The 25,524-nt window shown below is 46.8% G+C and overlaps 1 protein-coding gene across 4 annotated transcripts in view; it reads left to right on the top strand.

Annotated features, from left to right (window-relative positions):
- Positions 1-25,524, top strand: part of plekhh2 (pleckstrin homology domain containing, family H (with MyTH4 domain) member 2) — a 390,052-nt gene that overhangs the window by 344,050 nt on the left and 20,478 nt on the right. For all 4 annotated transcript variants that reach the window (XM_038812971.1, XM_038812963.1, XM_038812954.1 and 1 more), the window contains 6 exons: positions 595-707; positions 2,540-2,719; positions 10,424-10,521; positions 11,930-12,107; positions 17,876-18,031; positions 19,575-19,672. In XM_038812971.1, coding sequence (XP_038668899.1) covers positions 595-707; positions 2,540-2,719; positions 10,424-10,521; positions 11,930-12,107; positions 17,876-18,031; positions 19,575-19,672 — 823 coding nt within the window. The remainder of the gene's footprint in view (positions 1-594; positions 708-2,539; positions 2,720-10,423; positions 10,522-11,929; positions 12,108-17,875; positions 18,032-19,574; positions 19,673-25,524) is intronic.

Consider the following 25,524-nt stretch of genomic DNA (forward strand, 5'->3'; position numbering starts at 1 on the left):
CCTCACCCATGCCACCATATGGGAACCTGCAGCAGGAGTCAACTTGGTGGGTCCAGAAGATCCTGCCGGCGGGAAGGGCAGGATAATTCTGCCCCCAGCATCTACATAGTAAACTCCGAAACTGCTGCTAATGCCTGCAAGTGTAAATACCTTGCACCTTCTCAACAAAACAGTGGGAATCTTCCTTTGATCTCTAACAATCAAAGCACTCAAGCTTGCTATCAGTCAGACTGCAGAACAGGTCACATGATAACCTCCATTTTTTTAAAAACGTTTTAAAATTAATTTACGGAATGCGGGCATCGCTCTTTAGGCCAGCATTTATTGCCCAGCCCTAGCTACCTTTCAGAAGATGGTGGTGAGTTGCCTTCTTAAACTGCTACAGTCCCTGGGGTGTAGGTACATCCACTGTGATGTTAGGAGGGAGATCCTAATTTAAACTACCAAAATATAATCTTATAAACCTCATGATTGTAAAACTGTAATGATTCAAATGTGTATATATATATATATTATATTGGCTTTTTTCTTTCATTTATTCATTTCTAAGGTCAATTTCTTTGTGTGTTTTGCTCCAATTCTGTTCTTTGACAGGTTCCCAGTTATGGTCAAATCCTACTCTGTGCTATAGTAAAGATGGGATAGCATCTCCCCTTACCACACTGCCATCTGCAGCTCTACAGACTGAAGCGCTCAAACTGTTTAAGGTAACATTCATTTGTATACTAAATAATATGGGCTACAGTTTGGAGTCAAAGTAACGAAAAGACTAATGGCACTTGCCATTATTTATGTGTAAATGCAACAGCAACTTTAGGTGAGGGGGGTTGTGAGGTTGAATGCAGAATTCCAAATGCTGTGTATGATACGAGTGGATCCATTGTTAGATTTTCAAAAATGTCTCATATTGTTCATCTCATTACATGGTTCATCATTGAATGGTGCAAAGCTGCTGCACTTGCGCAGTGAAAACAAACTAAATTCATCAGAGTGTTGTATTTGTTTCTGTCAAAATAGCCTTTTAACGAAGTGATAGTAATAATTACTGCCGCACAATTTCTCTGATATGAAAATAAACAATCACAAGTGTAGAGTCTCATCGCTTCAAGTTTAAATTATTGGTGATTTGAAAAATTATTTTTATTTTTTAAAAAGTTACCTTTCTTTTCCGTCTCTTTTTACCCCCTGTATTAATCCAGTCTTTCTTTCCCTCTTTTTATTTATCTTTCTTTACAATGAATAATCCACTCGAATTTACCTTTCCTTCTCAGTCCTTCTGCTGCTAATTGCACTTCACTCCAAATGGTAAGAAAATGCACAGTTACTTGCTCTGTTCACTCAGGTCCCAGATGTGTTGTTTCCCTCCTTATAACATTATGAGCCTGCAATTTCAGGAACTTGCCACACAAACTTTAAAACTGAAACTTGCCTGATTAAATAAATAGCTGAAATCATTCGATTCACTCCTAGAGCTAGAGCAAATTATGGACAAATATATTTTACCAACATAAGGGAGGATATATATTAACGGTTTAAAGTTGCATGGCTTTTGGAACATCTACCAGACTAACATGTTCACGATCACTGATTGTAACATAATAAACAATGTTGGTGTTGTCATGTACTAATAGAGTACTAATGCAAAAGCTGGTGCTAAAAATTACACTTTGGTTATGTGCCACTGGACGAATATTAACCTTGTCTTCTAGCATGCTTTCACCCAATTGCCATCAGTTAGTTTTCTGACACAGCACTGGAGAAATGCAGATGAAGCAGTGAATAGGCACACTCCTGAGTGTAGAAATAATGAAAATATTGGTCACAGCACTATCTTGTTGGATACTAGAAAATCCACAAGGTAGAGATTCCACTATGACTGGTGGGATTATACCTGAATCAAAGTACCTTTAGTTTGGAGATTTAAAATATTTAACTTTTAAATTAAGTTAGACTTTTGGAGAGTGAAATCTCGTCGCTACCCTTTTTATGAAAAAAATCATTCAGCAGTTCTATCAACCAGGGTTATCGAAAAATAAGTTGCTTCACGGGGGTTGATGGTCTTTTGCTTGTAATTTCTTGTGACCTGGATATTCCATAATTCTAAGATGCACCTTTCAAGTTTCCTCTGAATTCAATAATGCAGTTCACTGGCCAGACAATTTAGTGCCAGTTGTGGGTCTTTTTGTTCTGTTGACCTACGTTCAACAAGAAGTTGATTTGAGACTGGCCAGATCTACCGGCTAGAATTCTCTGGCCATTGGGATTTTCTTTTCCCACCACAGCGCACCTCCACCTGCGGGTTTCCTGGCGGCATAGGGTGACTTCAATGGAAATCCCATTGATAAGTGGCAGGAATAGAGAATCCCACCGCAAGTGAACGGCACGCCACCAAGAAACACATGGCTGGGGGCCGGAGAATCACGCTCACCGTCTTCAGAAAGAAGAGATTCCCAATTTCTGTATCAAAAAGAATAAACATTCAATGGATAAAATGCTGTTTGTATCAGTTATAAAATGATATATTTGTTTTATTTCCTAGACTTCCCAGTTATTCATCAATGTTGCTATTGATGCCCCGGCCATTGATTATCATGTATCACTGGCCCAGAGTGTTTTACAAGTATGTCTCACACATCAAGAGCTACAAAATGAGATCTACTGTCAATTAATCAAGCAAACAAGAAAGCGACAGACCCAGAATCAGTGTGCACCCATACAGGTATAGTGTGTGCAAACAATTTTCAGAAAACGTGTGCGTAGTTTGTTAGAAATTTGTTATAACCTGCCTGCTTACCACTGGCTGGGGACTAATGTCAATCCCACAAACCTTTGGGAGTATGAGCTTCCCCAATGAGGGGGGGGGGGAACGGAGAAATCATTAGCAGATTCCCTGCATAAATAAAGCTGGCCAGTTTGGAACTGGCCAGAGGAGAGTGAGCAGCAAGGCAAGTTGCTGCTGCTGTTGTGTGTGTGTGTGTGTATAGTTGTTTTCTATTACACCATGCCTTTGTATGGACGTTTGGATGTTTTTGGCGCTGCGCTGGAAAGCTGGATCCAGTACACACAACAGATGCGTTACTATTTCCGGGCAAACAACATCACCGAAAACGAGCGGCAGGTGGTCATATTGCTCACCGCCTGTGGCCCGCATACGTTTGGGGTGATTAGGAGCCTTGCGTACCCAGCTGTGCCGGACACCAAAACGTTTGATGAACTTGTGAACTTAGTGGGACAACATTTTAACCCAACCCCGTCCACGATAGTCCAACGTTACCGCTTTAATACCGCTTAGAGGACCCCTGGAGAATCACTTGCCGGGTTTCTATCCAGGTGACGCAGGATTGCGGAGTACTGTGACTATGGTCAGACCTTGTCAGAAATGTTGCGCGACCGTCTGGTTTGCGGTATTAACAATGCGGCCACCCAGAGAAAGTTGTTAGCTGAGCCAACATTGACTTTTCAACAGACAATTCAAATAGTATTGTCCCGAGAGAGCGCAGAATGGGGAGTGCAGGGTCGACAGGGAATGGAGGTGCATGCCTTGGGGCGTAATCCCTTCCGTCCGAAAGCATCCCCCCGCACCCCTGCGGTACCTTGGACGAGGTGATGTCCGGATCGACGCCAGTGGCCGTCGGACATTCCTCACCGAAGAGAGCCTTCTCCAGAACCAATGGATGAGGAGCCATGTCCGTGTCAGACTTGAGGACGCGACCCCATCACGGACGCCGGTCCTGGGGGATCCAGAGGCGCCATCGTTCCAAAGGAAACGGGCCAGCCCAGGGGCCGTACCTTCCATTTGGATGAACCTGCGGCGACTATTCCCGACGACGTGGAGGCGGAGGACGACTTCCTGCAACTGCATTGTGTGGCAGCTCCCCGTGTGGCCCCCATTAAGGTGACAGTATGGGTCAATGGTCACCCGCTTGAGATGGAGTTGGACATTGACGCAGCGGTCTCCGTGATCGCCCAGAGGACATTTGACCGCATCAAGCAGGGTATACAGGCCCTTACATTAACCGACACACAGGCCAGGTTGCCCACCTACACGGGGGAACCATTGGACATTGCAGGAACTACGATAGCCCCTGTTGTTTATGGACACCAGGAGGGGCGTTTCCCACTTATCGTGGTGCGCGGCCATGGGCCCAGCCTGTTGGGTCGGGACTGGTTGCGCCATTTGCAGTTGCAGTGGCAGCACATCCCAAACAAGGAGGGTTGACTGAGGTGCTCGGACGATACCCAGATGCATTCCATCCCGGATTGGGGAAAATAAAAGGGGCCGTAGCCCGTATACAAGTCGAACCAGGAGCCAGGCTGCGCTATTTCCGGGCGCGCCTGGTGCCTTACGCCTTGCTGGAGAAGGTGGAAGGGGAGCTCACTCGTTTGGAGACTTTGGGTATTATCAGGCCCGTCCGTTTCGCTGACTGGGCAGTACCAATTGTACCTGTAATTAAGCCAGATGCCACAGTTTGCTTGTGCGGCGACTATAAACTTACAGTGAATACGGCTTCCCGACTCGACCGATATCCAATGCCTCGCATAGAGGATCTCTACGCGAAGCTTGCAGGTGGACTCTCGTTCATGAAATTAGATACGAGTCACACCTACCTACAGTTGGAGCTGCCCCCCCCCCCCCCCCCCCCCCCCCCCCCCCCCCCCCCGGGCCATATGCAACGATTAATACACACCGGGGCCTGTATGAACAAACATGGTTGCCCTTTGGAGTGTCCTCTGTCTGCGCTATTTTTCAACATGGTCATGGAGGGCATTTTGAGAGGTTTACCGCGTGTTGCTGTCTACTTAGATGACGATTTGATTACAGGGACGTCGGAGCAGGAACATTTGGAAAATTTGGAGGCTGTCCTTAGACGTTTTTCGGAGGCTGGAGTCCATTTACGTCGCACAAGGTGCGTCTTTAAGGTGAAGGAAGTAGTCTACCTAGGTTATCGGGTGGACCGTGAAGGTTTGCACCCCGTCGCAGAGAAAGTGTGCGGAATTCAACAGGCCCCCGCCCCGACCGACACTTCGCATCTTCGTTCTTTTCCCAGCCTCGTAAACTATTGGGGGAAGTTCCTCCCCAATCTGGCAACTACGCTGGCCCCGTTGCACCTTCTGCTAAAGAAGAATCACACCTGGGTTTGGGGTTAGCCGCAAGAAACTGCTTTCTGGCGGGTAAAACAACAATTGTCGTCGTCTGGGTTACTAACCCACTATGATCCTGGAAAGCCTTTGCTCGTCACATGTGATGCATCCCCGTATGGTATTGGGGCCGTCCTATCCCACAAGATGGAGAACGGGGCCGAGCACCCGATAGCTTTCGCCTCCCGCACATTGACTGCAGTGGAAAAAAAGTATGCGCAGATCGCGAAGGAGGGCCTGGCAGTGGTCTTTGCGCTGAAACGTTTCCACCAGTACGTGTATGGCCGCTACTTCACTATCGTGACTGATCATCAGCCTCTGCTGGGACTTTTCCAAGAGGATAAGCCATTACCACCCGTTGCGTCCGCACGGATCCAGCGCTGGGCTTTGTTGCTCGCTGCCTACGAGTATTCTTTGGAGCACAAACCAAGAACCCAGATAGTGAATGCCGACGCACTGAGCCGATTGCCTTTATCAACCGGAAAATGTTGACCCCCATGACCGGTGAGGTGGTTGCAACCCTAAATTTTATGGACACCCTGCCCGTCACGGCATCACAGATCCGTGAGTGGACGGAGCCAGCCCTGTCAAAGGTTCTGCACATAGTCCTGTATGGTGGGCAGCATAGACAGCTCCCAGGCAAGTTGCGGGCACTTTCCTCCAAGCTGACAGAATTTAGCGTGGAAGACGGCTTCCTCTTGTGGGAGACATATGTGATTGTCCTGGAAAATGGACAGGAGCTGATACTAAGAGACTTGCACAATGGGCATCCAGGTGTGACCAAAATGAAAATGTTGGCCCGAAGTTATGTCTGGTGGCCAGGCCTTGACACTGACATTGAGAAGGTGGCCCAAAACTGCTCCATTTGCCAGGAGCATCAGAAGCTTCCACCGGCCGCACCCCAACATTACTGCCTTAGCCCGGTTGAATCCTGCCCGCTTCTTGGCCAGCTCTGCACTCCAGTCCTGATAAATACGGATCTTGGTATTCTCCCACCTGCTGTTCCGCTCCTTCTTCGCCCATCGCAGGACACACTCCCTGTCGGTGAAGTGGTGAAACCTCACCACCATCGCCCTCGGCGGTTCGTCCGCCCTCGGCCTCCTGGCCAAGACTCTGTGTGCTCCATCCAGCTCCAGGGGCCTCGGGAAGGCCCCCGCACCCATCAGCATACTCAGCATCCTGGTCACATATGCCCCAGCATTCGACCCCTCCACGCCTTCAGGGAGACCTAGAATCCGCAGGTTCTGCCTCCTCGACCTATTCTCCAGGTCCTCCAGCTTCTTCTGACATTTTTTGTTAAGCACCTCGTGCGCTTCCACTCTAACTGCCAGGCCCAGAATCTCGTCCTCATTGTCAGAGGCCTTCTGTTGCACCTCCTTGATCACCGTCCCCTGCATCTTCTGGGTCTCCACCAACCTTTCAATCGACGCCTTCATAGGGGCCAACATCTCCGCCTTCAAGTCAGCAAAGCAGCTTTTTAAAAACTCCTGCTGCTCCCAAGACCACTGGGCCCACGTTGCCTGGTCCCCGCCCGCCGCCATCTTGTTTTTTCGCGCCGGTTCTCTTCTCTGCTGTAAAGCCACTTTTTTGACCGCACTGTTCCTGGTCCACTCCATACAGTGCTGGGGGACCCTCATTGCTGCCTTCCCACACCGGGAATCGTCGAACAAATGCCACTGAGGCTCCTTAAAGGGGCCGGAAGTCCGTTATCGGCGGGAGCTGCCGACTGTGCGACCTACCCAGGCATAGCCGCAACCAGAAGTCCCGCGCCCCGACGTTACTGGGAATGGCCAGGGCGGCCTTGGGCGCGCTTGCATGCAGATTTCGCCAGCCCTTTTCAAGGATCCATGTTCCTTCTATTAATCAATGCCTAGTCTAAGTGGCTAGAGGTGCATAAGATGGCAGGCACAACGTCCTGCGCAACAATCGAGAAGATGCGTTTGTCTTTCAGTACGCACCCGAGGTGCTGGTTACAACGGCACTCCATTCACAAGTGAGGAGTTTGCGAGGTTCATGAAGATGAACGGCATACGCCATATCCGCACTGCCCCTTACCACCCGGCTTCAAATGGGCTGGCGGAGCGCTCAGTGCAGACATTCAAACGAGGCTGAAAGAAGCAGTCTTCCGTGTCGATGGACACGAGACTGGCTCGTTTTTTGTTTTCATATAGGACCACCCCACATGCGGTGACTGGAGTAGCCCCCGCAGAACTCTTAATGGGCCGGAGACTTCGCACCCACCTTAGCATGATCATCCCGGACATTGGCGCAAAAGTACGCCGCACACAAGAACGGCAGTGACCTGGTTTTTCTCGACATCGGCCGATTCGGCAGTTTGCGCCCGTGATCCAGTGTTCGTTTGGAATTTTGCTGGTGGGTCCCTGGCGTAATCTTTCGCCAAACGGGCCCATCTCTTTCCAGGTGCAAGCCCAGGGTCGTCTCATGCGCAAGCATGTAGTCCACGTTCGGTCCAGAGACCATCCGTTCCAAAGATTCCCTGCCCCCGGAGCTCATTTCTCCAGCCACAGAGACCAAACACAGTGGAAAGTATTCCTCACAATCTTCCTCTGGTGCTGCACTCAAAGCCTGCGCAGGTTGTTGCAGAACCGCGTGGAGATGGAGGCAGCAGACTCTGACTCCGAGATGGAGACACAGGACGCCTCAGAGGGGGAATCCTCGGGCCCACAGTCTGTGGATGTACAACCGTTACGCCGTTCATCACGGAAGCGCCTTTCTCCATCTCGTTACACGTCGCCCGATCCAGCGCCTCGTGCAAATGGTGTCCGGCCTGCGGCAAAATGCGTCCAGCGCCCTCCTTCGCCAGGGTCTTCGGTAGATTCCTTGGACTTTGGGGGAGGTATGTTATAACCTGCCTGCTTGCCACTGGCTGGGGACTAATGGCAATCCCACAAACCTTTGGGAGTGTGAGCTTCCCCAATGAGGGGGCGGAGAAATCATTAGCAGATTCCCTACATAAATAAAGCTGGCCAGTTTGGAACCGGCCAGAGGAAGTTACTGCTGCTGTTGTGTATTGTTGTAAATAAATGTTATTTCTTTCTATCCTTCAAATCGTGCTGGATTCTTCGTGGTCCTCACAAAAAAAATTTAATTGAATTGCTGCTTAAATGAAAATTCTGAGTTAGCCTAGATTGTCTTTCAGTTAAGACTGTCCTACATTCAGAGCTTGGTTTCTCATTTTCTCATTATATCTGCTTGGTAAACCTCCACTACAGTGCTCTTCTTGTGAACCAAGTGCATAATGGGCTAAAACAAGGTTTCAGCAAACATCAGAACATTGTACTCCTGTCCTTGGCTGTTACCTTACCCTGTACCTTGGTTTGAATACTATTTCGGTTTGAATACTATTTTGGTTAAATGGAAGAGTTATGAACTTCCAATCTTTGCTGTCTGGCTAATTTGAGATTTTATCAGATAGCTTGATGTGAGACCTACCAAGACACTGACGTGTCAAGTTAGAAGCATAGCCCAATGTTTTCAATCATAAGATTCCGTATTTTTTTAAAATTAGACCAGTGTGTTTTTGTAGGATTCCTAATCATTTCCTACAAGAAGCTATTTCTATATTACTTCTTGTGCAGTGTTTAGGTTTGGCATTGAAGTGCAAGAAGATGAGAAAATGCTCAGTGTTTGGTAGTAAAGATGTCATTTCAAAGCAAAGCGTTTGATCTGTGCACAAAGACAGTTTAGCAAATGTCAATGAGCCATAATGAAATAGTCTCACCCAGAGTCGCAGTTTCAATAGTTATATACTTCAGTCTGTGATGAATGTCGGAACTTCAGATCTATTGTATGATTTGTATTTGGTGCAGTAAGGGTGAAAAGCCTGGGTTAGTGTGTATGACTGCTTTTTGGTGCCAGAGGTGCCGTCAAAGCGTCGTAAAAGTGTGAGCTCATGGACTTTTATTTATATTAAGAATATTCTCTATGGAGTAGTTGATTAGAGACATTGGGCGGGATTTTACTAAATGGGAACCAAGTTCCATAGCGAGTATGTTCAGGCGTGTGATTCCGAACACGGCATTATAAAATGACACTAGGGTTAGATAGGGGACCTCACCATGGAATGCGCAGCCGAGGCCGCATATATCCTCATTTTGTGCCCTGAGGAGCTCCGCTCGCTGCCGGGTTTACATCGCAATGTCTCGTGAGGTCACGTTAGATCTTGCGAGGCGTTAGGAGCTGGGTAGATCCCGGGAGCAGGCCGGATCTCCCAGCTTCTATTGGCCACGCTGCGCCGCAGCAAGCTGCTTTTCGGGCGCAGCGTGGCCATTTTCTTGGTCACACCTTGGGACTTCATGTGGGAGAGAAATATGTAATGTGCAATGTAGATGCGGCAGTGTTTTTTATTTTGTTCTGCTGCCGTACACATTAGAAGTGGGTAGAGTGATCAGAGGTGCTATGTCCTAAGTCAAGCAATTTCTCACTGATGTGTTCATTTTATCAGAACTGCGACAAATTTGGAATTTCTGTCGCTTGGAAATAGATACTTAATGTTAAATGAAATATTACAAATAAGCTACAATCAGTTGGTTTTGCTTTAGTTTATTTTTTCATTTTAATTAATTTGATACAACATTTTTGTTGAGCAGAAACCTTCTTGAGGTGTAATTCACTTAGAATAGAGCAGATAACATAGTGAAGAGACTTTAGACACATTAACCTGGTTGGATTTAAACTCCCAAATTATGGACACAAATAACACGGTGATAATCCAATGAAACACCCAGTCCTGGTGCTTTTAAGTAAACTAGTTGCATTTTCATTTCATTTTCATCAATCATTTTATCTCCTAGAACCATAGAAAGATTACAGCACAGAGAGGCCATTCAGTCCATCATGTCAGCGCCAACCTAAGAAAGAGGGGGGAAAAAAGGAAACTAGCCACTCCTTCCAATCCTACTTTCCAGCACCTGGTCTGTAAGCTAGCAAGTTACTGCACTTCAGGTGCAGATCCAGGTACTTTTAAATAAGTTGAGGGTTTTAGCCTCAGTGAATTCCAGATGCCCACCACCCTCTGGATGAAAATGGTTTTCCTCATGTTCCCTCTAATCCTTCTGCCAATCGCCTTTAAAGCTTTGAATCAATGTACATTTCTCAAAAACATTAGAAATATGCTATTATTTCATTGTTCCACAGATTATCCACATTATTAATCATGTATTCGAGAATGTGATGTGGAAATTAACAGGTAATAGTGTATGCCCAATCAGAGAAACAGTTTTAATATTACACTTGTGTGTTAAAATAAACCTTTATCTTTTAGGGATGGCAGTTGTTGGCTCTGTGTGTTGGCCTTTTCCTTCCTCAGCATCCTTTCCTCTGGTTGCTCAAACATCATCTGCAGCAAAATGCAGATCCAAGGTATGTAAGGAACTACAAAATAATGGACCTCAATTTTCAGTATAAATAATGGCAAGGTAAATGGCACTTATCAATATTCATACTCAAAGGCGATAGCAGTTTGCAAGCTGGACAGATGCAAGCTTAGATATGGAAATCTAAAAGTTCCAGTGAGTTTGAGCTGTGCTGATAACTTTGTGAAAACACATCTCTGCTGTTAACAAATGCATTGACTGATGTGAGGTTCCTATAGTTGCGCAGTAGTTACTAAATACACTTTCTACAAAAAATGCACCCCGTGAACAGTGCAATAAGTGTTCATAAGTGCGCTGAATTTGTACTATTATAAGTCCCATTTCTTCAAGTTTAATTGTTTTGGAGGTAGCTCCAATAGCTAAATAAGTCATAATTACTACCAATTAAAATACTAGCATTGAAACTTAACTTTTACAAATTTGGTTGCTCATTCCTTCAGAATTTAATTAGTGTCGGAGATTTGAAACTTTTTTTACTTTTTCTTTCGGTTTAATTTGTCTTTCACACTCTTGTCGCATCTTTCGCTCCCATTATTTCATTTTCTGTACATGATTTAAATCTAAATTATATTTACTGGTGCATATTCCCAGGTTTAGATTAAGGATTTCTCAGTGAGGATTCTTAAATATTATTGCTTGAAGAGCCGTGCTGTTGCTTGCTCAACTCACACACTCCACAGATCCCCTGTACAGAGTGCCATGATGCATCAGATACACAACGACAGTAAGTTGTTGCTCAAAAGTCCCCAAAAGATCTATTTGCAACTGTCAGCACAGTGAAAAGCAAATACAGTGCCTTGCTGTTGACTGCAAAATAGAAGCCTGACTTTCCCTCGTTGCCATTTTGAGCCTGCGCTTTCTGTGCAAAATAAAATTGGGCATGTCTAGCTAACAGCAGATGTAATTAAATATGCTGCCACAGAACATTATGGCCAAATTACTTTGTTAGGAGAGAATCTACATGGAAGTAATACAATGGGTTATTCCTGACACATGTTTCTTGGATCAGGATACTCTTGTTCTGTATATTCATACTTTTAAATGTGCCTGACTGCTACAAATGGACCTGAACAAATACAGACACAAAACATAATGCTGGTTTAGCACAGTGGGCTAAACAGCTGGCTTGTAATGCAGAACAAGGCCAGCAGCATTCAATTCCCACATTGGCTTCCTCGAACAGGCGCCAGAATGTGGCGACTAGGGGCTTTTCACAGTAACTTCATTGAAGCCTACTTGTGACAATAAGCAATTATTATTAATGATAATGATAACTGGGTTTATCTAGTAATTTGATCAAAATTTGATTTTTTTTAGTGAAAGGTGTAGTTAGTTTTGTTGTAACTCAAAAGAGAACAAAATAGAAATTATTGTTTTCCATTAACAAATTCCAGGACAGAAGTAGGAAAGTATGCCATATACTGTCAACGATCACTGGAGAGAACTCAGAAAAATGGCGATCGTGAAGCAAAGCCTTCCAGAATGGAAATCTTGTCGATTCTCTTGAGAAATCCATATCACCATTCCTTGCCTTTCAGCATTCCTGTACATTTCATGAATGGCACATACCAGGTTGGCATCTTACTTACCTACATAAAAACAGTGACGAGTAATTTATTGGATGTGAGTTGCTCTGAAGCATCCTGAGGATGTGATCATGACATGCAATATAAATGCATTGTTGTTCATTATGACGAAAAAACCAGTAGTAAAAGTTATGGTCCTGAATGTTTAATTGTAATACAATAAAAATTTATTGTTGACTCCGATGGCGGCCATGGTGTGAGTGGTCAAACACCGGGCGGCCTGCTTGAAGGTGGAGGAAAGAGCTCTTTTCCATGCTGAAAGGAACCTTTGACGGAAAAGTGTAACTGAAGGTTCGGAGGAGAAGTCCCCTGCCACCTGGGAGTGGTATGTCTACTGATTATCAAACTCAGCAGAAGAAGATGAAGGTCTTGGCCAAGGAATTGGAAGGGACCTATGGCACAGCAGTCAGTGGAAGGATGGCAGAGGGGGAAGGGTCAGTGCAAGTAGCAGAGCCCCAGATGGAACCGTTAATGGCCTTCATCAAGGAAGAGTTCCGCCAACAGAGGAAGGAGATGCAGAGGGATCGCTCGAAGGCCATCAAAGGGACTGTGGCACCCTTGAAGTGATCGATGGAGAAGATGGAGAAATGCTTGGAGGCACAGGGGTCGCAGAGTCGAGAGATTGAGCAGGTGATGTCTGACCACAGATCGGGTAGTGGCATTGGAAGTGGAGGGGGCTCTTCGGAGACCGTTGCAAGATGTTGAGAGCAAAGGTAGAGGAGCAGGTAAATAGGTTGAGAAGGCAGAATCTGCGGAGAGTGGGCCTGCCTGAAGGAGTGGAAGGTGCGAGTGTCACGAGGTATGTTTCGAGGATGCTGGCAGAGGGGGTGCTGGACAAGGCCCTTGAGGTGGACAGAGCACACAAGTCTCTGAGGCAGACACCAAGGGCAAGGAGTCGCCGCATGTGGTGATCATGAGGTTTGACAAGTTTGTGGAGGAGGAGAAGATTCTGCAGTGGGCCAGGGAAAAGCGCAACTCCGAATGGAGGGGAACAAGGTCCGAATATACGAGCACATTGGAGCTGAACTGACAAAACAGCATGCGGGGTTCAATAGGGCCAAGGCGGTGCTGTATGAACAGCAGGTCAAGTTTGAGGTGCTCTTCCCGGCTAAATTAGGGATGACGTATGAAGGCCGGGAATACTATTTTGAGACTGATGTACCATCAATTGAAAGCGAGACGAGTTGCTGAACAAAATTATGGCTTTAATATACTAGATGTTAAGCCCTGCGGTCGATTACAGTAGTAGGACGACCGGCGGGTGTACTGGGTATTTATACCCCGCCCTGGAGGCGGGGTTAACTCAGCCTCTCGACCAATCGGGGAGCCGTCACATGACTGGTCTCAACCAACCGGTCGAGAGGCACATGACCGACCAGGGCCAATGGTAAGCCGGTGTTCTGCACCAATGGCAGGCAGCTATGCTAATCATACCACCACAGAGATCCCAGAAGCGGCCAATGACTTCATCAAGGAGCATAAACTGGGGGAGAACTGAACTCAACAATTTTAGGGGACGGAGGTGCTGGCACTTTGAAGTAATTGAGAAGACGGGTGGGGGAGGAGTTTCTTTTCCTCCGATGTGGTGGGTTTTTTTCTTCTTTTTACAGATGTCGACAAAGGATAGCAGGGGTGAAAAGTTTGTACGGGGACGGCTGTCCCCAACCACCTCCTGCTGTCTGGGGCTGTGTTTTTTCTTTTTGTTTGTCTTTGGGGGAGGTGACCTGTGGTTCGAGATGAGTCTTTGTTTGGGTGGGATGGGGGGGGGGGTGTCAGCAGGAAGTCTTCATCACAGAGCAGAGAGGTGAGGGTGGGGAGGCGGGTTAACAGGAGGCGCCTTTGGGTAGGAGTTGCCACTTTGGCGGGTAATGCTGGTGAACAGGTGAGGTGGGGAAGAAGGCAGAGAGAGATGGCCATGGGGGGGGGTGCGGGAGGTCCTGGAAGAGGAGGGAGGGGGATGTGTCGAGGCAAGGTTGGAGAAGAAAGATGATCAGGGGCAGAAAAAGGGATGGGACAGGTACAGGGTGAAATTAATGGGGGTAGAATTGAAAGGTGAGGATGGCGGATGGTATAGAGGAATGGAGGCGTAAGCCCCCGACATGGCTGAGAACGTGGAACATGCGGGGGTTCCATCGACCTGTGAAGAGATCTTGGGTATTTGCGCACCTAAGGAGTTTAAAAGCGGAGGTGGTCTTTCTGCAGGCGACGCATCCGTGCGTGAAGGACCAGGTTAGGCGGAGGAAGGGATGGGTGGGTCAGGTTTTCCACTCGGGATTTGATTCAATTCACAGGGTGTGGCAATTTTGATGAGTAAGAAAACAGGGTTTTTGAGCGTGAAGGAAGTGAGGGACCAGGGTGGGAGATGTGTGATGATGAGTGGGGTATTAGAAGGGACACTGGTGGTAATGATGAATGAGTATGCACCAAATTGGGATGATGTAGGTTTATGAGGGGACTTGGCCATGCATCAGATCATTATGAGTGGAGATTTTAATTGTGCCCTTAGATCGTTAGGTTGAACCCCAGGTCAATGGGTAGAATACGAATGGTAAAGATGCTGGGTGGGCTTATGGAAAAGATGATTATGGTGGACCCGTGGCGCTTCAAGAACCCAAGGAGAAGGGACTATTGCTTTTTATCACAAGTGTGTTGGATGTATTCAAGATCACCTTTTTTGTGGTGAGCCGGGAAGTTTTGGTTGTGGTGGAGGGGGCAGAATACCCGGGGATAGTAATCTTCGACCAAGCGCCCGACTGGCTGGCGATTAAGCTTGGATAATAATCTTTATTGTCACAAGTAGGCTTACATTAACATTGCAATGAAGTTGCTGTGAAACCCCTAGTCGTCACATTCTGTCGCCTGTTCAGGTACACAGAGGGAGAATTCAGAATGTTCAATTTACCTAACAGCATGTCTTTCGGGAATTGTGGGAGAAATCCGGAGCACCCAAAGGAAATCCACGCAGACACAGGGAGAACGTGCAGACTCCGCACAGACTGTGATCCAAGCCTGGAATCGAACCTGGAACCCTGGAGCTGCGAAGTAACAGTGCTACCACTGTGCTACCGTGCCGCTACCGGTATCAGGATGGGAGCAGAGGCCGGGAAGAGGCTCGATTCCAGATGTTGGCAGATAGAGGGTTTTGTGACAAAGTACAGGCTGTGATTAAAGATTGTGTAGAATTGAACCAAAAAGGGGAGGTATTGGTGCCAACATTTTAGGAAGCGCTAAAAGCGGTGGTCAGCGGGGAGATTATCTCATTCAAGGCACATGCGGATAGGGAAAGTAGCGAGGAATATGAACGGCTAATGAACGAGATAGTGGAAGTTGTTAGGGAGTACTCGAGGCCACCCACCACAGAGCGATTGGCGAGGAGGAAAAAATTACGGGCAATTTGATAGGTGACAACAGGGAGGGCGGTAAGTCAGCTGCATAGGGCAAACGGGGGTGCAGTACAAATACGGGGAGAAGGCAAGTCAAATGTTAGTGCATCAGCTACGGAGGCAGGCCGCGTCCAGGGAAATATTGAAGATATGGACTAGGGCAGGGGATGTGATGTTGGAGCTGGGAAAGATAAACGAGGTGTTAAGGGATTACTATAAGGAGCTGTACAGGGTGGATCCGGGGGCGGGGGGTGGGTGAAGGGGGAGACATGGGACAGTTCTTAGATGAACTGCCGTTTCCACAGTTGCAGAAAGAGAAGAGGCAGGCGCTAGAGGAGTCCTTGTGGCTGAAGGAGGTATTGGATATTATAAGGAGTATGAAGGTGGGGAAGGCCCCAGGGCCTGATTGTTACCTGGGGGAATTCTGTGAGGAGTTTGTGATGGACCTGGCACCACATCTCTTGGAGGACTTTAATGTAGGCATTGGAAAAGGGGAAGCTGCCGGAGACGATGATGCAGGCATCGATCACATTACCAAAAAAGGAGAAGGACCCATTGGAATATGGGTCATACATGTCCTTATCGCTGTTAAATATGGATGTGAAAGTACTGGCTAAGTTGGTGGCGGGAAGGGTGGAAGGCTGTGTCCCGAGGGTGCTTGCGGAGGACCAAGCAGGCTTTGTAAAGGGCAGGCAGATTTCTAGTACTATAAGGCACAGTTAAACGTGATCATGACCCCGTTGTGAACCCAGGTGCCGGAGGTAGTGGTGCCCATGGACGCGGAGAAGACATTCGACTGGGTGGAGTGGCAGTACCTGTTTGAGGTCCTGGGAAGGTTTGTGTTTAGGTGGGGGAGGGTGCAGCTTGAGGGCTATGGTGATGGCGGCATTGCCAATGGTGCCAAGGAAACACTCAAAGCCCTGTAGTGCAGTCCACGGTGAAGGCCTGGAACCAGCTGAGGAGGCACTTTAGGATGGAGGGGATGTCAATGTTAACGCTGTTGTGCGAAAACCATGGTTTCGAGCCGGGGGGGATAGATGGCATGTATAGAAAGTGGAGAGAAATGTGGCTGGTTAAGGAGAGGGTAGAGCTCCCGAGAGGAAGCGAGTTTAGCTACCTGCAGGTAAGGGACTTTGCGCGGAAGGTTTGGAAAGAGTTCCTCAGGTTGCTGAGATACACCCTGTTGGAACAACTGCTGCTTCCTGATGTAGAAGGGGAGTGCAGGATCGGAGACATATGGGTGGTTGGGAGAGCAGGGAGGTGAGCAGGTGATGAAGATTAAGGAGAAGTGGGAGGGGGAGCTGGGAGGGAAGATAAACTGGAGAGTACGGAGTGAGAAGCTGCAAGGGGTAAATGCGACCTTGTGCGCAACGATGTGCCTGTACAGTTCAAGGTGGTACACAGGATACACATGACTCGGGCAAAAATGACTGGGTTCTTCCAGGGACTGACGGATGAGTATGAAAAGTGTGGGCGGGGACCAGCAAATCATGTTCATATGTTCTGGGGCTTTGAAAAGTTGGGGAGATTTTGGACAGGAGTGTTCGGGGCGCAAACAAGGATAGTGGGGGAGCAAGTTGAGCCAGACCCAATGGTGGCGATATTTGGGATATCGGAGAAGCCAAAGTCGATGGAGGGGAGGAGGGCTGATGTTGTGACCTTCGACTTTCTGATTGCCCGGCGAAGAATTCTGCTGGAGTGGTGGCTTGGTTGTGGGACTTGTGTGACTTTCTTCGGTTGGAAAAGATTAAGTACTAATTAAGGGGTTCAGCGGAGAGCTGTGAGGCAAGGTGGGGATGTTCGTAGCCGTGTTTGGGAAGCTGTTCGTCGCAGAAAGGGAGGAGGGGTGAAAACGGGGAAAATTCGTACAAACTATATAGTTGTATGTTGGAGACTTTGTTCCCTGAATTGTTTATGTTTTGTAACCTTTTTATATACATTTGGAATATTACATTTTTCTACACGGCAGAACTTATGAAACCTCAGTCAAAGCTAATCATTATAAATGTATGGGAATCAGCAAGCTCTTATCAAAGTCCACCTTGTCGCTCCAATGGAGTTCCAAGCAAACCCAGGGCAAAGGATTAGATAATTATAACAAAAAGAACTGTAACAATGGAACTTCACTTTATACAAAGATAACTACTTAATGGTTAGAAAAACTTGAAAAAATGATCTATGTTCAAAACGTTCTTCATTTTTATTTTATAGATTTTTGAAGAATGCAGTACGTTCATTATATTTTCAATTATGCATTTCTTCCAAAAACAAAAATTGTGTTGAGCAAACTATTCAAATGAATTGAAATAATATAAAGTTGAGCCTATTTGAAACTACTTCAACGGTAACACTACTTTATCTGAATGTATAGGTAGTCGGATTTGATGCATCCACCACAGTGGAAGAATTTCTACACACTCTGAATCAAGATACTGGCATGAGGAAACCAGCGCAGTCTGGATTCTTTCTTTTCACAGATGATCCCTCGGGAAGTGATCAAGAGCACTGTCCTCGGGGAAACATAAAGGTAAATGTGTGGCCCTAATAAATTATACTAATTAATTAAGCCCTTCAACTAATGGTGAAATCAGGAACCCATGCATGGTAAATATGACACTCAGGAAATTTCAGTGCAACCATTCACCATAACTAGCCTAGGCAGGCCGGAGAAGACTCTCTTTTTATAGGGCTAAAAAGCCAGCACAGACAAAAATAGAAAGGATGGTAGCGAGAACAGTAGAAGTATGAATTAAATTCTAACAACGTTTCACAAAGAGGCAGTTGATGGGTGTTGTAAATTATTAGGAACATAAGAAAAAGTTACTGACAACCAAAGTTATTTGACCTATCAAGCTCCTTCAGTTACTCAGTCAAACGTATTGAATGCTCTCCTAACATAATTCCACTGCTGACCTGGTAACTTATTCAAACATTGGCATTGTACTCCATTTGCTGCAAAATGTTTTTGGATTCTTGTTGTGTGCTGCACATTTCACAACCTTGATGTGTAAAGAGGTAATATCATTGATACCTTTTTTAAATTGCAGATCTGTCTGTATGTTCATGAGCCTTCTAAAAATGTGCTTTTCCCTAGTGTCTAAAATACTGTCTGTACGAGATTCTAATGCATGAGCAGCCTGGTCTTGTGTGTTTTTCATCATACGCACAAGGCAAAGTGGTTCAGACTTAGGAGAGTCTGGATGAATTTCATCCAGAGAGGCAGCACCTTCAGCTATGCCTATTCCAGCCATGTTTCTGCTGCTAAGCTCTCTCTCTCTCTCTCTCTCTCTCTCTCTCTCTCTCTCTCTATGAACACTATCATCAGAAAAGCACTCTCAGTGGCACCAATGAGATCAGTGAACAAGCCCTGCCTGACATTTTGGCTATTGCACGGATCGCAAGTTGGGGGAGGTCCCTCTATTGCAAGAACCCCTTGGGGATTCTTGTGGCGGGGTCCCCCTTTGCACCTGTTGTAGGAGTCCCTGAGGGTCTCCCTATTGTAGGAGTTCCTGCCGGTCTCTGGGGGGGGGGGGTGTGTCGGGGGCAGTCTGGTAGAGGAGATGTGGGCAGGCAGTGCATTATTTGGGATGGAGAAGGAGGCTGGGCTTGAATGGTCACCACCAGCCTGGCCCTGTTGTTATGAACCTCACGGTAAGCCACCATTGCCTCCTTGTCCCACCGCGAAGTCCACCATGCCAGAGCCACGCTGGTAAAGATAAAATGATCTGTATGCACGTGATTCCCGGCCCCGTAGACCAGAGAATCACGGAAGGCCAAAGCATAGGGCGCGGGCCTGCTAAATGAATGCAAATGGGTCATTCCCATTGAGGATGGGGAGGGATTGGGGGGGGGGGGAGGGATTGGGGGGGGGGGGGGGGGGGGAGGGGAGGGGGGGGGGGGGATGCGAGGGGAGGGGGGGGGGGGATGCGATCCGATCCGATCCGATCCAGGCGTCCCAGGATGGAGAATCCTGCCCGAATGGATTTCACTCTTAGCCTAATGTTACTTTGTGTTACATTGTTAGTAACTTGATAGAAAATAATTTCAGTAATCATAATTTCTTCGTTAAGGTTTGCGACATAATATGCAAATGGGAGCAGGCCTCCAAAGAACAGCATTCTGGAAAATTCGAGGGAACTAGGACTGTCCGGTTAACTTATAAGAACAGGTAATGATCAAAGCAGATACAATTAGTGTGAGAATATTTACTTTTTCTTGGCTTCACCAGCTTCCTTGCAAGCATTCTGTAATAGAATTAATTCTCCTTTTTATTATTCTTCACTGGTCATTTAATTTTATCCAAGTGCCAAATTAGGAAACGTTTGGTAATTGGCTTGTATCATTATTTTTTAATATTGTCATCACAAAATAATTTCCAACCAACAGAAATACTTCTGATTGGGGTTGAAATATATAAAAATTGTCAACTAAGTTCATAAACATGTCGACAACCGCCTAGCTCAGGCATTGTCTGAAATCCCACATCTGGTTGTTGACACCCATGAATGTTCTTTTATGCAGTATTTGAGAGCCTCATTTAAACACCTAAGGCGCGATTCTCTGGCCGCAATGTGCTCTCCCTTGAGCGCGGTGCGACTGGTGAAATTCTGGAGAGCCCTCTCATGGGCTCCCCGACAGTCTTTGGGCCTTGCGGGATTCACCCAAGTTTCGCGAGGCACTAGAATCTGAAACATGCCCACAAAGGCCGTGACGAAACCGACTTCAGCAAACTTACCTGGTATCCACCGAAAATGCGGTATCCACCAGCTTCCCAGCGAGGCCGCAGCTGGGCGCCGTTCAGCACTGGTCCACATAAACGTGGACCAGGCGGAACAGCACTCTGGGGGATTCCCAGGCCATTGGAGACCCCTGGGTGGTCAGGGTCAATGCTGGGTGGCCCCTTGGTCTTACCCCTGGAATGCAGCCACCTTGGCATTGCCACCCTGGCACTCCCAATGTGCCCAGATAGCAGTGCCAAGCAAGCAAGAGCTTTGTCTTGGTGCCAGAGTGACAGTGCAAGGGTACCCAAGTGCCAGGGTGGCACTGCAAAAGGGTAAGGGGATGAGGTAGACCATGCCCATGAAATGAGGGTGGGGGTTGGAGGGGTGACTGGTGGGGGTCCTGGAAAAGAAGGAGTGCTGTAAGGGGGCTTCGGGAGCCCGCAGGGACCCTATAATAGGGTGACCTCACTTTGGGGGTGTGGGGTAGTGCCCATGTGTGGAGGGGGTGACATTGCCCGTGGGTGAGGGGTGTGGGGGACCCACAAGCTCACTTAGAGATCGGAGCACCCTTTCAAAATGGCGACCTGATCTCAAGTTCAGCTCCCCAGAGCTTAAAAAAACAAATTCTACGTGTGGGCTAAACCGGTGAGAAGCTCCCCAGAAAAGTGACTAAGTGTCATTGAATAGTGGTGAGGAACTCCATGGAAAAACCCAGCACAAATTAATTGTTTGGGAGAATCGTGCCCCTCAAATCATAGAAGCAATATAGTGCAGACAGAGGCCATTCGGCCAACTAAATCTGCACCGACCGTCTGAAAGAGCACCCTACCTAGGCCCAAAGCTTTGCCCTATTTGCATAACCCAATAACGTCAACTAACTTTGGGACACTAAGGGGCAATTTAACATGGCCAATCCACTTAACCTGCACATCTTTGGACTGTGGGAGGAAACTGGAGCACCCAGAGGAAACCCACCCAGACACCGGGAGAATGTCCAAACTCCACACAGACGGTGACCCAAGGCTAGAATTGAACCCGAATCCCTGGCGCTGTGAGGCAGCAGTGCTAACCACTGTGCCATTGTGCCACCCTCGTGCAAATAAAGAAAAGAAAGAAACTGGATTCATATCATGACCTGAGGCGACCCAATAGCATCTCTTCGATGATACTCCCTCTCGGGTGGTTATAAAAGGTTCCATGTTATTTGTTTGAAGTCGGGCTGGCTATTCTTACTGGCATCCTGGTCAGTACTTTCATCCTTCAACCGACAAGACTAAAAGCAGCTGTTTGTGAAACTTTGAGGTGCACAAACGGGCTATCCCATCTCCTGCAGTACAACATAGGCCAGGATTTTCCGGTTCCGCCTATGGCGAGAATTAGCATGGGTCGGACCAGATAATTTGGAGAGCAGTCAAAAGTTAATTGATTTTGGGTGGGAATTTAAAGCAGGTCCGAAAAACCCCACCCATAGTGACGACTTCAAAAGGACTTCATTAACTGTGAAGCTTTCGACATCCTGAGTTTGCGAAAGGCTCTATATTAATTCAAATTTTCTTTTGTAATATGTCGAATATTAAATCTGTTGGGACTTCAGAATATAAACTGTTTTTGTAGGATATTGAATTGAACATCTTCAGATTAGCCAGCTGAAGGCGAAACCTTAGAACTTTAAAACAGAAGCAAACTGCTGGAGATGCCTGAAATCTAAAGAAGAGTCATATGGACTCCAAACGTTAACACTATTTCTCTCTCCACAGTTGCTGCCAGGTCTGCTGGGTTTTTCCAGCAATTTATTTAACCCAGGAATTTTGTAAGGAATATTAATCTAAAGATTTCAGATGAATCCTTAAATCCTTTATTTTAACTCCTTATCCAAGAATTCTCAGAAGTTTACCATCCACATCAAGGGGAATGCGGGATCCTTTAAGATGAATTGGTCTGAATGATATTAACGTTTACATTACCATTTAGGTAAATATTATGGGAGCAATCTTGAGCCCACACTCGCCTTGCGTGGGATCGGTGGTACGATGGAAAATATAATGAGAATCAGAAACTCGATTCTCGCCAGAGAGATCATAGTACAGCACACAACAGGCCCTTCGGCTCTCGATGTTGTGCCGAGCATTGTCTGAAACCAAAATCAAGCTATCCCACTCACTGTCACTCTGATGTGCTCCATCTGCCTATCCAATAACCGCTTGAAAGTTCCTACAGTGTCCGACTCCATTATCACAGCAGGCAGTCCATTCCACACCCTAACCACTGTCCGAGTAAAGAACCTACCTCAGACATCCCTGCCATATCTCCCACCCTGAATCTTATAGTTATGCCCCCCTTGTAACAGCTACATCCACCGAGGAAATAGTCTCTGAATGTCCACTCTATCTATCCCCCTCATCATCTTATAAACCTCTATTAAGTCTCCTCTCATCCTCCTCAGCTCCAAAGAGAAAAGCCCTAGCTCCCTCAACCTTTCCTCCATAAGACCTATCCTGCAAACCAGGCAGCATCCTGGTAAATCCCCTTTGCACCCTTTCCAATGCTTCCACATGCTTCCTATAATGAGGTGACCAGAACTGCACACAATACTCTAAATGTGGTCTCACCAGGGTCATGTATAGTTGCAGCATAACCGCGGCTCTTAAACTCAAGCCCCCTGTTAATAAACGTTAACATACTATAAGCCTTCTTCACGGCTCTATCCACTTGAGTGGCAACCTTCAGAGATCTGTGGACATGAACCCCAAGATCTCTCTGTTCCTCCACATTCCTCAGAACCCTGCCGTTGACCCTGTAATCCGCATTCAAATTTTTTCTACCAAAATGAATCACCTCGCACTTATCAGGGTTAAACTCCATCTGCCGTTTTTCGGCCCAGCTCTGCATCCTATCAATGTCTCTTTGCAGCCTACAACAGCCCTCCACCTCATCCACTACTCCACCAATCTTGGCGCCATCAGCAAATTTACTGACCCACCCTTCAGCCCCCTCCTCCAAGTCATTGATAAAAATCACAAATAGCAGAGGACCCAGCACTGATCCCTGTGGTACACCGCTGGTAACTGGTTTCCAATCTGAAAAATTTCAATCTGCCACCACCCTCTGTCTTCTATGTGATAGCCAGTTACTTATCCAATTGGCCAAATTTCCCTCTATCCCACACCTCCTTACTATCTTCATGAGCCGACCATGGGGAACCTTATCAAACGCCTTACAAAAATCCATGTATACAACATCAACTGCTCTACCTTCACCTACACACTTAGTTACCTCCTCAAAGAATTCAATCAAATTTGTGAGGCAAGACTTACCCTTCACGAATCTGTCTTGACTATCCCAGATTAGGCTGCATTTTTCCAAATGGTCATAAATCCTATCCTTCAGGACCTTTCCCATTAACTTACCGACCACCGAAGTAAGACTAACTGACCTATAATTACCAGGGTCATTCTTATTCTCTTTCTTGAACAGAGGAACAACATTCGCCACTCTCCAGTCCTCTGGCACTATCGCCATGGACAGTGAGGGCCCAAAGATCAAAGCCAAAGGTTCTGCACTCTCATCCCTTGCCTCCCAAAGAATCCTTGGATATATCCCATCTGGCCCAGGGGACTTGTCGACCCTCAGGTTTTTCAAAAGTGCTAATACATCCTTCCTCAGAACATCTACCTCCTCCAGCCTACCCGCCTGTATCACACTCTCATCCTCAAAAACGTGGCCCCTCTCCTTGGTGAACGCTGAAGAAAAGTATTCATTCAACACCTCTCCTATTTCTTCTGACTCCATGCACAAGTTGCCACTACTGTCCTTAACCGGCCCTACCCCTCACCCTGCTCATTCTTTGATTTCTCACATAAGAATAAAAAGCCTTGGGGGTTTTCCTTGATCCGACCCACCAAGGACTTCTCGTACCCCCTCTTAGCTCTCCTAAGCCTTTTTTTTTTTTAGCTCATTCCTTGCTACCTTGTAACCCTCAAGCGACCCAACTGAACCTTGTTTTCTCATCCATGTTTCCCAATTTTTCTCTGCCCCTCCCCGACAACATCTCGCGATTCACCCCCACAAATGTTGGGACCTCATTTTAATAGTTTTGCATTCATTTAAATATTGTACATGTTCTCCCGGCCTCATGATCTCACCCCACTAAATTTTCAAACCTCGCCAAAGTGGCATGGTTTATAATATCTTTGGCCAGATGAGAGGCAGTCAAGAGGGTCCCTCTGGGGGCAGAGGTCAGTATAGCCTCAGGAACATAGAGGGACTGGCCTCAGATTGTCACAGTGCCAACCCAGCAGTGTCAACCTGTGCTGGGGTTGTGCCAGGAAAGGGCCCTAGTGGAGCCGATTGGTGGGTGGGGACATTGATGTTCGGTAATCAGCTGCTGGAATGTGGCGACTAGGGGCTTTTCACAGTAACTTCATTGAAACCTACTTGTGACAATAAGACTAAGCGATTATTATTATTATTATTATTATTATTATTATTACAGGGCGATTGCTGGGTATATGTCCGCAATATTGGTTGGGAAGTTCAGTGCCGAGGATTGTCAGTGTGGGGGGGATCAGAACTCCAAGGATTGTCGGGGGGATGCCCTGATGACCCCATGATGGGGGGTCTGGGGGCTATTAGGCTGCAATGCTGATTGAGGGACCCTTTTTTTAAAAAAAAAAGTTGCCCCAACCTCTTTGGAGCCGGTTGCCAGTTCTGAGGCCCTGCCCTGCTAGACTGATGTGAACCGTGCCTACTCATTTTTATTGGTCGAAGAGGCTCATAATTTGGAGAGAAAACTGGTTTGAGCAACTGGAGAGAAGCATGCCAATTTTCTGAGCCTGACACTTTGCCAAATTCTGGTAAGATTCCATCCTGTACTTAAATCTACTCGATGAATGAGTTAACCACTTCTTGTCAAAATAAGTAAACGGGTGAGGATGGAGGAGTCTTCCTGCAAGGGAACGACGCTCCAGATTCTCGCCATGGCAGCACTCGCACCCCGCCCCTGACGAAACACACGTCCTGCCGAGTGGTGGTAGCCACACGAAGGACATGGAACTAGATGAGGCAACATTTTGGTTTGAACGAGATGGCCCCATCTGCAGAAACCATAAAGTCCCAACAGCTTCTTGCCTGATGAGAATCTATCTATCTCTTCCTTAAAAATATTATTTTTTTTTAGAAAATATTTTATTGAAGCATTTGTAATTTTCACAATTTAACATGTCGACATTTCTAAAACAACTGCCCGGGTCGACGCACAAAATACCCCCTAAAAGAACAACAAACAATAAACCTCGTCCCC

This window comes from Scyliorhinus canicula, chromosome 1 (genome assembly GCF_902713615.1).
Source record: "Scyliorhinus canicula chromosome 1, sScyCan1.1, whole genome shotgun sequence".
Classification (NCBI taxonomy): domain Eukaryota; kingdom Metazoa; phylum Chordata; class Chondrichthyes; order Carcharhiniformes; family Scyliorhinidae; genus Scyliorhinus; species Scyliorhinus canicula.